At 56.4% G+C, this 10783-nt stretch overlaps 1 protein-coding gene across 1 annotated transcript in view; it reads right to left on the bottom strand.

Moving 5' to 3' along the window:
- Positions 1 to 302: 302 nt before the first annotated feature.
- Positions 303 to 10783, bottom strand: part of dtna (dystrobrevin, alpha) — a gene marked incomplete at both ends in the record, with an annotated part of 61605 nt that continues 51124 nt past the window's right edge. The window contains 5 exons of the mRNA XM_080546546.1: positions 303 to 320; positions 483 to 591; positions 836 to 950; positions 1066 to 1155; positions 1423 to 1582. Coding sequence (XP_080402672.1) covers positions 303 to 320; positions 483 to 591; positions 836 to 950; positions 1066 to 1155; positions 1423 to 1582 — 492 coding nt within the window. The remainder of the gene's footprint in view (positions 321 to 482; positions 592 to 835; positions 951 to 1065; positions 1156 to 1422; positions 1583 to 10783) is intronic.

Genomic DNA, 10783 nt, shown 5'->3' with positions numbered 1-10783 from the left:
CTACATGCGTAACAGATCATAGAGAGGGGGGCGGCTGTGTGGCTCAGGAGGTCTAATGATCGCAAGGTCTGCGGTTCGATCCCCGGCTCCACATGTCGAGGTGTCCTTTGGGCAAGACACCGAACCCCAAATTGCTCCCAATGAGCAGACCGGCGCCTTGCACGGTAGCTTGCTGCCATTGGTGTGTGAATGCGTGTGTGAATGGGTGAATGAGAGGCCGTTGTAAAGCACTTTGGAATAAGGTCAGTCCATTTACCATTTTAGAGAAACGAAGCTCTTACCAGGAAACTGGCTAAACACGGTCACTGCTGCAACGCCACCTGTTACGGCAACGTCACCTGTTACGACAACACCACCAACAGAAACAACGACAACAACAACAACAACAAAGTGCTGAATTCAACCAGCGGGGAGGACATGTGTTTTACAGTGTGAAGAATCCATCCAGGAATGGAATAACAAGCTGTGAAAGCAGAGCTCACCATACGGCCCTTCTCCTGTCTGTGTTGCAGAAGCTCCTCCCTCTTCAGCTCCTCCTCCAGCTGCTGCACCAGGTCGTTCTCATAGCTCTCCTCCTCAACACCGGTGGTCCTGGGGGAAGAGAGGGGGGTGGGGTTAGAGATACCAGCCAGTAACCCGGGACGGTTCTGTCCATCTCTGAAACGCTACGCGGCGCTAGCGAGCCGCCGGGCTGAGCAGAGGAGGTTAACTGAAGTGTCCACCGCTGCAGCGAGGTACTTCACCCCCTGATTCTGAATTTTGCTCTCTCTACCCTTACCACATTGCTTTTTCCATGCAAATTCCTACAGTGCGTTACACACAGTGCAATAGGTACCGCGGTTTAAGGCTCATCTGTGCTAGGAAGCCCTCTGATCCGGGAGAGACCAGGTCGTTCATGTGAGGGCGCCCAAAGTCTGAGTCCAGCATGCTCTCCGTCTCGCTTCCCGTCTCTGGGAGAGAGAAACGTGTCTTTAACAAACAAACGTGGCAGGACGATGCAGGATGGAGATATTCGAAAGACAGACAAGACCAACGGACAAGGAGACAAACGGACAGAAGGATCACCTGAGTTGAGCTCTTTAACCAGTGAGGACATTGTGTTGGTGATGGAGTCGGCAGCAACGAGGAGGTCGTTTCTCAAGTTCCTCCGGGGGCCTTGGGAACAGAGCAGACACTCATTGGTTAACACTTAATCAGCCGTGAGTAAAATAAATCTTTATATCTTTGCATTCGATAACATTTTTCAGGACCCTCCTTTCATGACTTTTCCTAGATATGTGCGTTCTACCACCCAGTATCATTATATTTTCAAAATCACATCAGGATAAGCTAGTATAAAGCTATTTTGTGTGTGTGTGTGTGTGTGTGTGTGTGTGTCTGTGTGTGTGTGTGTGTGTGTGTGTGTGTGTGTGTGTGTATTACCCTGAGCGAAGGCCTCTTGCACATCCCCTCCCACGCCCATGAGTGAGTCCTGAGGTGTGGGAGTGGGAGTGGTGCCGGCAGACTGGGACTGGGTCGGCATGGGGATGGGCCGGCTGGCCGTGTGTCCGGGGGAGGAGCGGGGGGAGCCGGGCCCCTGAGTCTGCAGGAGAGGCAGGAAAAAGGAACTCACGGTTTACTATCAATTGTTACTCACTTCCTATGTCCTATGTGTAGGTATACCGTAGACTCTGAGAAGAGATACAAGAGAGATGAGGAGACAGAGGTTTCACGATCGGCCAGTTCTGAGCTTTTTCCCTGTGTTTTTTTGTTATTATTATTTTCATTCACTTCTTTTACCCTAAATAGTGATAAGCCTCTACTGGTATGTGGGGTTCCTCAGGGATGGTTCCCCAGACACAGGAGAACATACCCCTGGACTAGACAGCTCTACCCCGGGACTAGACAGCTCTACCCCTGACTAGACAGCTCTACCCCTGACTAGACAGCTCTACCCCTGAGTAGACAGCTCTACCCCTGGACTAGACAGCTCTACCCCTGACCAGACAGCTCTACCCCTGACTAGACAGCTCTACCCCGGGACTAGACAGCTCTACCCCTGACTAGACAGCTCTACCCCTGACTAGACAGCTCTACCCCTGGACTAGACAGCTCTACCCCTGACTAGACAGCTCTACCCCTGACCAGACAGCTCTACCCCTGACTAGACAGCTCTACCCCTGGACTAGACAGCTCTACCCCGGGACTAGACAGCTCTACCCCGGGACTAGACAGCTTTTCCCCTGACTAGACAGCTCTACCCCTGGACTAGACAGCTCTACCGCTGGACTAGACAGCTCTACCCCTGACCAGACAGCTCTACCCCGGGACTAGACAGCTCTACCCCTGGACCAGACAGCTCTACCCCTGACTAGACAGCTCTACCCCGGGACTAGACAGCTCTACCCCGGGACTAGACAGCTCTACCCCTGGACTAGACAGCTCTACCCCTGACTAGACAGCTCTACCCCTGACTAGACAGCTCTACCCCTGACTAGACAGCTCTACCCCTGACTAGACAGCTCTACCCCTGACTAGACAGCTCTACCCCTGAGTAGACAGCTCTACCCCTGAGTAGACAGCTCTACCGCTGGACTAGACAGCTCTACCCCTGAGTAGACAGCTCTACCCCTGGACTAGACAGCTCTACCCCGGGACTAGACAGCTTTTCCCCTGACTAGACAGCTCTACCCCTGACCAGACAGCTCTACCCCTGACCAGACAGCTCTACCCCGGGACTAGACAGCTCTACCCCGGGACTAGACAGCTCTACCCCTGACTAGACAGCTCTACCCCTGACTAGACAGCTCTACCCCTGGACTAGACAGCTCTACCCCGGGACTAGACAGCTTTTCCCCTGACTAGACAGCTCTTTAGATGGGCACTGACCTCCACTGACCTTTAGTTCGGGACTTTGCTCCTCATCACTGCTTAACCTCTATAAGAGTTTTCACAGTAAAAAAACCACACCAATAACATTCATACTGTTGTGAAGGCCCACAGTTTTAGAGCCAGTTTAGTTTTCCCGAAATCAGCCCTTTTGCCCCAGTTATTTACTTTCTTATTTTCTATACTATTCTGTACGTTTATGAAGGTATATGTATTATTATTGTAAAATGTTTCTGTATATATTTGATGACGTAGTATATCCGGGGTGTGTCCGTGGCCCGGATGTTGGGCTCGGTGGTGCCTATATAAGAGACGGAAGTAGTCCGCGAGGGGTGTGTGTGGTGAGCAGCAGAACGAGAGAGAAGCAGAACGAGAGATAGTAACGAAAAGCCGAGCTAAGATGGCGGATTCAGCAGCGCGCACACCGTGCAGCAACTGAAGACGCCAGGAAAGCGATTATCGAGTGTACCACGGTAGCCTGTTTAGTTGTGTTCCCGTTGGACAGCCTAGCCAGCAGCCGGCTGTTCAACGTTGGACCAAGCGGGACGCCAGCTGGACATTAATCGTCGTCTCCACGAGCGAACACAGACTCCCGCGGAGCTTCGACGCGGACCACTTCATCGACGCACATGCCATTCGACCAGGCCTCAACGCGCACCACGCCACTGGACTATAAGCCTGTTCAGGCCAGAGACTATCAGTGAGTGATTGAGAGTGTGTGTGGCCGGCCGGGAGGGAATGTGTATTTGGGGATGGACATCATTTGTGTAATAAATGTGTTGTTCATATGTAATACCGTGTGTTAGTTGTTTGTAGCTCCAATGCTAATGCTAGTTGTTTGTAGCTCCAATGCTAATGCTAGTTGTTTGTAGCTCCAATGCTAATGCTAGTTGTTTGAAGGCTAATGCTAATGCTAGTTCCCTTGCTAATGCTAACGACATTAACTGCTAGTCTAACGGTTTGCTGGCGCCCCCTGCCTGTATCCTCCTATACTGCCTATTTAGCTCCATTAGTTAGATAACCAGCCCCTTCCTAAATTATACAGTCCTTTTCAGCTACTCCCTGGTTACAATTGGTCCTTCGAGCCGGATAGGTAGTGTAGTGATAGCATGGCTGAGCGCAGCCAACCAGACCAGACAGTTACCCCCCCTTCTCCGCCCCCTGAGCCAGAGCCACGACCACAGAGAGTCCCGCGGTTGCCTCCGAGGTTACAGGAGTATGAGCTTGAGCTCGAAAGCTCACTGAGTGATAGCGAGGAGCGCACTCCACGGGATACAGTGGTCGGAGAGGCCGAGGTGTCCACCGGCGCGCGGGTGGCTAGCACTGAGACAGCCCTCAAAGAGCACCAGCCTGAGGATGAGATGGCAGAACCGCAGGGTTTTGCCGTGGAAACGGAAGAACAGGAAGGAGAGGCCCGGTCCGACAGCGCCTGCGGGCGGAAGAGGGAGGGCCTCAGCCTTAACGATCTGCCTCCCAGTACGGCGCGCTCGAGACCTAGCTCCTGCCGCTCAGTGGCTTCCTACCGGTCCAGGGCTTCCGTGGGCAGTTCTTCCTCTGGGGCGGATAGCCTGCACTCCAGAGGGAGTAGTGCCGCGCTGTCCGAATGTATGCGCCAACAGGCCGAGATGGCGTTAGAGCGGGAGCGCCAACAGGCCGAGATGGCGTTCGAGCGGGAGCGCCAACAGGCCGAGACGGCGTTAGAGCGGGAACGACTCCAGTTCGAGCGTGAACGCGAACGCGAACGCCTCCAGATGAACGGAGCGGAACGTGCGGCGGAGAGACAGCGCCAGGAGGCGTTAGAGAGGGAACGCATCCAGTACGAGCGCGAGCGCCTCCAGATGGAGGGGGCGGAACGCGCGGCGGAGAGGCAGATGGCGAGAGAGCAACTGCACGCAGAGAAGATGGAGGAAATGATGCAGACCATGCGCGACGTGTGCATCAGCAGAACTCCGTCGGCCTGTAGCTCCAGAGCATCATCCGCACGGCCCTCTCGAGTGCCATCTCCTGAACCCCCCGCCGATGGCTCCATGACCCCCGCCATGACTGTCCAACTACAGGCCCAGCTGACCACCTGGAAGGAAGAGGACCAGGGACCCGACCGCTACGCGGCCCAGAGGGAGCCAGCGTCGCTGCCCGGGAGGGGAGCCATTCCCCAAGAGCGTAGCACACCCCTAGGTCCTCCAGTGCACCAAAATGCATGCAGGCCGGACACCCAGACCGTCACTCCAGCACCGATGATCCACTACAGGATGTTCCCCCAGGTGGAGGGACCCAAGTTCCCCTTCTTCAAGGACGAGGACAGGAGCCAGTATGTGGAGCTACGCATCTGCCTAGACACGCTCTTGGACAACTCCTGCTCAGAGTCCTACAAATATGCGATTCTCCTTCAGCATGTGAGGAACCCCAGAGCCCACAACATGGTACTGGCCCATGCCTCCGCACCGACACCTTACACCAGAGCGCTCGCTGACTTGGATGCCCGCTACGGTCGTCCCTGGAACCACGCCCTTGCTGAACTGCAAGCCCTCGAACAGCAGGCCCCCATCAAGGATGACCGGGCGCTGGATGACTTCGCGCTCCGCGTGCACACCTTGGTTGGAATGCTGAAGACGCAGGGCCCAGCTGGCGCCAGCGAGATCAACAGCACCTCCAACGTCGAGCGGCTGCTCCGCAAGATCCCACGCTTCCGGCAGGAGAGGTTCCGGCGACAGCAGCGCGTTCGTAACCCCGGGAGGTTGGGTCTGAGCATGGCTGCCTTCGCGGAGTTCCTACTGGAGGAAGTGCATGACACCAACGTAGACGCCATGGGTTACGCTGAGCCGAAGAAGGAGAGGGAGAAGGGAGACCGCTGGGACCGGCCGAGCTCGAACAGAGGACGCCCAGTAGGAGTGCTGCACACGGAGGAGGAGCCTCGGAGAGAGAGGAAAGCCCGACCTGAGGGAAAGGATTCCTCTCAACCCCCTCAGAAGGGACGGAGAGGTCCACCGCCATGTCCGTACTGCACCAGCGAGCACTGGTTCAATGAGTGCAGTGACTTCAACAACCTGAGTACCGAGGACAAGCAGAGGTGGCTCGAGGAGAACCAGAGGTGCTGGAACTGTGGGCGCGACCATCTGGCTAAGAACTGCACCTTGAGGAGAAAGTGCAATCGCTGTGAGGAGGTCCACCTCAACATTCTACACGAGGTCTCCCTCGCCAGGTCCACGGAGGGCACCAGAAGCCCTAGGTCCGGTCGCGCACCGGAAGAGGAAACCCCTGTCTACTACCTAGACCCAACCCAGAGCAGCGGCTCCAAGGTCCTACTGAAGGTGGTGAAGGTCCGACTCCACCACAACAACGTTGTGTACGACACGTACGCCGTTCTAGACGACGGGTCGGAACGGACCATCCTCCTCCAGGAGGCAGTGCGCCAGTTGGGGCTCCACGGGACTGAGGAGAAGCTGACTCTGCGCACGATACGTCGCGACCTTAAAGAGGTCACCGGGGCGAGAATCAACTTCTCTATCTCCCCGGCGGGGCGGCCGTCGGATAGACATCGGCTTCAGAATGTCTTCACCGCCGACCAGCTAGCGCTCTCCCGCTACGACTACCCCCTGGAGAGGTTACGCGCAAGATATCCCCACCTACGGCGAGTAGACCTACATCCGATAGAAGGAGCGGAGCCAACCCTTCTCATCGGCTCGGACAACGCTGCACTGATCGTGTCGCTCCGTCCTCCGCTGAGAGGACCACGAGGCTGCCCGATGGCTGTTCAGACTGCGCTTGGGTGGGCCCTCCAAGGCGCTACCGAGTGGAGAGATAGAGACGGGAGAGCTACGTCATCCCTCCATGTCCGCACCGAAGAAGTGCAGACCATCAACTGCCTTCACACCAGTGTGGACTCCATGAATGTGGCGCTGCTAGACAACGTCCAGAAGCTGTGGACGCTAGACGTTGCGCCCTACAAGAATGAGAAGCTCTACGTACGGTCAAAGGAGGACGTCTACGCCCTGGACCTCCTTAAAGCAAAGACAGTGCGTATCGAAGTCCAGGGCGTTAAGAGATACGTCACACCACTACTCCGCAGAGAACTCATGCCAGAGTTTCGAGTATCCCCTCAAACCGTCCTACAGTGTCTGACCAGCACTGAGAAGCGTATGAGGAAGGACGAGGTCCTTGCTGCTTCTTACCGAACGGAGATGAAGAAACTGACGGAGTCCGGTCTGGTGAAGAAGCTTGAGCCAGCCGAGGCGAACCAGAGTGCCGAGTCTTGGTACCTCCCGCACCACAATGTTCACCACAACGGGAAGAACCGAGTGGTCTTCAACTGTAGCTACCAGGTGGGGAAGCTCAACCTCAACCACTATCTTCTCCCTGGTCCAACCTTGACCCCAGCCCTCTTGGGAGTTCTGGTGCGCTTCCGTCAGCAGCCGATCGCAGTCAGTGGTGACATTAAGCGAATGTTTCACCAGGTCAGGATGTTGGAGGAAGACAAGCCACTCATGAGGTTTCTCTGGAGAGAGGACCCGAGCGACCCCGACCCCTCTATCTACCAGTGGGAGGTGCTACCCTTCGGGACAACCTGCAGCCCCTGCTGCGCTACCTATGCGCTACAGACTCACGCCGCGCAGGAGACGGCACCTCCTGGAGTGTTTGACGCCGTCCATAAGAGTTTTTACGTGGACAACTGCCTTCACAGTTCGAAGACAGCCACGGAAGCCCGTCAGCTAGTCCAGGACCTGCGTGCTCATCTCCAGGAGGGTGGATTTGAGATCTGCCAGTGGGCCAGCAACGACCCGCAAGTCATCAGAGACCTCCCGAAGGAGGCCACCTCGACCAGCAGCGAGGCTTGGGTCTCTCACTCACCAGATGATGCTCAGGAGATGACGCTCGGACTTATCTGGCAGTTCCAGACGGACACGCTACGCTATCGCAATAAGCCTGCCAAGCCTCAACGCGTCACGATGAGAACGATATACAGCACTCTAGCGAGCCAGTACGACCCACTGGGATATATCGCTCCCTTCACGACGGTGGCCAAGGTGCTTGTCCGGGAGCTGTGGGCCCAAGAACGAGGATGGGACGATCCTCTGCCTCGTCACCTAGCAGAGAAGTGGAAGGCCTGGGAGCAGGAACTTCCCACTCTCCAGCACATCAAGCTGCAGCGGAGCTACTTCCCTCCCTCCACGGACCTAGAGAGGAGTGTCATCACGCTACATGTATTCTGCGACGCCTCGGAGATGGCGTACGGGTCCGTGGCATACGTCAGAGCGGCAGAGCTTGGAGGTGAAGTCCACGTCTCGTTTGTCCTGGCACGTTCCCGAGTGGCGCCGAAGAAGCAACAGTCCATCCCAAGACTGGAGCTGTGTGCTGCCCTGAACGGCGCGCAACTGGGAAGGTTCCTGCTCGACGAGCTCCAGCTACCTCTGAAGAGCGTCACCATGTGGTCAGACTCCACTACCGTCCTCCAGTGGTTGAAGTCCAGCTCATGTCGGTACAAGGTGTTCGTGGGCACCCGAGTCGCCGAGATTCTGGAGTTGACTGAGGTGAACTGCTGGCGTTATGTAGACACCAAGAGGAACCCTGCTGACGTCATCACGAGAGGGGCAACTCTACAGGATCTGGCTGAGCCCCACCTGTATCACACGGGACCAGACTTCCTACAGGAGCGGGAGTCAGAGTGGCCAGCCACGCCGGCGTTAGCAGAAGACAGAGAGGACAAAGAGCTGCGTAAGACGTTGTTCTGCGGAGTCACCCAGGTCGTAGACCCTGCGACTACTCCAGGAGAGGAGTGTGAGACGCTCGAAGAGCTGCAGAAGAGGATGTTCTGCTCCAAGGCCGGTCTACCCCTAGATACTACGCTCAGCGCCGAAGATTACACCGCGGCGGAGCTCCTGGTGCTGCAGAGTGCCCAACAGGATGCCTTCTCCCGAGAGCGGGAGTGTCTCGAGAAAGGGAAGCCGATCCCCTCGGACAGTAGACTCCGCGGCTTAGCTCCAGAGCTCGACGGTGTTCTCATTTGCGTGGGTGGCAGACTGCGCCGCGCTCAAGATCTAGACCTGGACACGAAGCATCCCATCGTGCTTCCCACTAAGCATCAGGTCACCAGGTTGGTCATCAAGCACCATGATGACAAAGTGCAGCACGCGGGTGGAGAGCGTGTCTTCGCGGAGGTACGACGGAGATTCTGGATACTCCATGGACGGGAGGCGGTACGGAGATATCAAAGGTCCTGCTCGGACTGCCAGAGGTGGCGAGCCACGCCGCCGCAGCCCATGATGTCCGATCTGCCCGAGGACCGGCTGCGACTGAGACAGGCTCCGTTCCACTCTACTGGGGTCGACTGTTTCGGGCCACTCCTAGTCCGAAACCGGCGAGCCTCCGAAAAGCGGTGGGGCATCATCTACACGTGCCTGACGACGAGAGCAATGCACCTGGAAGTTCTGCACCAGCTCACAAGCGACAGCTTCCTCATGTCCTTCAAGAGGTTCACCTCCAGGCGAGGGACCCCTAAGACCCTCCGGTCGGACAGAGGCACCAACTTCGTCGGTGGTGAGGCCGAGCTGAGGGCGAGCTACGCTGCGATGACTGAGGAGGCTCGTGACAGACTCGCCTCCCAGCAAGTGAAGTTTGAGTTCAACCCCCCAAATGCTCCACACTTCGGGGGAGCCTGGGAGCGGGAGATTCACTCAGTAAAGAACGTCCTACGTACCATTCTCGGACAGAAGGTGCCTACCGATGAGGTGCTCCAGACTGTACTAGCAGAGATTGAGGGCATCTTGAACTCCCGGCCCCTAGGCTATACCTCCAGTGATGTAGCAGATCTGGATCCCATCACGCCTAACTTCTTGCTGATGGGGCGGCGAGACTCTGCACTGCCTCAGGTAGTCTACGACCCTGCAGAGCTCACCGGAAGAAGATGGTGGAGGCACAGCCAGGTGCCCGCGGACCAGTTCTGGAAGCAGTTCATACTGCACTACCTGCCGACCCTGCAAGTCAGGCAGAAGTGGACGAGGGAGAGAGACAACTTGTCTGAAGGTGCCGTGGTACTGGTGATCGACCAGTCCCTTCCACGCGCCGCCTGGCAGACAGGCCGAGTGACCAAGGTCCTGCCGGGTCCGGATGGAAGGGTGCGGACGGCCATCGTGGACGTTGGTGGTCGCACTTACACCCGACCTGTGGCACGCCTGATTGAGCTCCCTCAAATTAGCCAGGACACTATCACCTCCTACCTCACGCTGCTAGAGCAGCCTAGCCAGTGTGCCTTCTTAGTTAACTGAAACCGAGGGTTTCATGGGGCGGCTGTTGTGAAGGCCCACAGTTTTAGAGCCAGTTTAGTTTTCCCGAAATCAGCCCTTTTGCCCCAGTTATTTACTTTCTTATTTTCTATACTATTCTGTACGTTTATGAAGGTATATGTATTATTATTGTAAAATGTTTCTGTATATATTTGATGACGTAGTATATCCGGGGTGTGTCCGTGGCCCGGATGTTGGGCTCGGTGGTGCCTATATAAGAGACGGAAGTAGTCCGCGAGGGGTGTGTGTGGTGAGCAGCAGAACGAGAGAGAAGCAGAACGAGAGATAGTAACGAAAAGCCGAGCTAAGATGGCGGATTCAGCAGCGCGCACACCGTGCAGCAACTGAAGACGCCAGGAAAGCGATTATCGAGTGTACCACGGTAGCCTGTTTAGTTGTGTTCCCGTTGGACAGCCTAGCCAGCAGCCGGCTGTTCAACGTTGGACCAAGCGGGACGCCAGCTGGACATTAATCGTCGTCTCCACGAGCGAACACAGACTCCCGCGGAGCTTCGACGCGGACCACTTCATCGACGCACATGCCATTCGACCAGGCCTCAACGCGCACCACGCCACTGGACTATAAGCCTGTTCAGGCCAGAGACTATCAGTGAGTGATTGAGAGTGTGTGTGGCCGGC

Source organism: Nansenia antarctica, assembly GCF_963989245.1.
Source record: "Nansenia antarctica genome assembly, chromosome: 16".
Lineage (NCBI taxonomy): Eukaryota > Metazoa > Chordata > Actinopteri > Argentiniformes > Microstomatidae > Nansenia > Nansenia antarctica.
The sequence above is the reverse complement of the archived record's forward strand: the minus strand, read 5'-3'. Positions and strand labels throughout refer to the sequence as shown.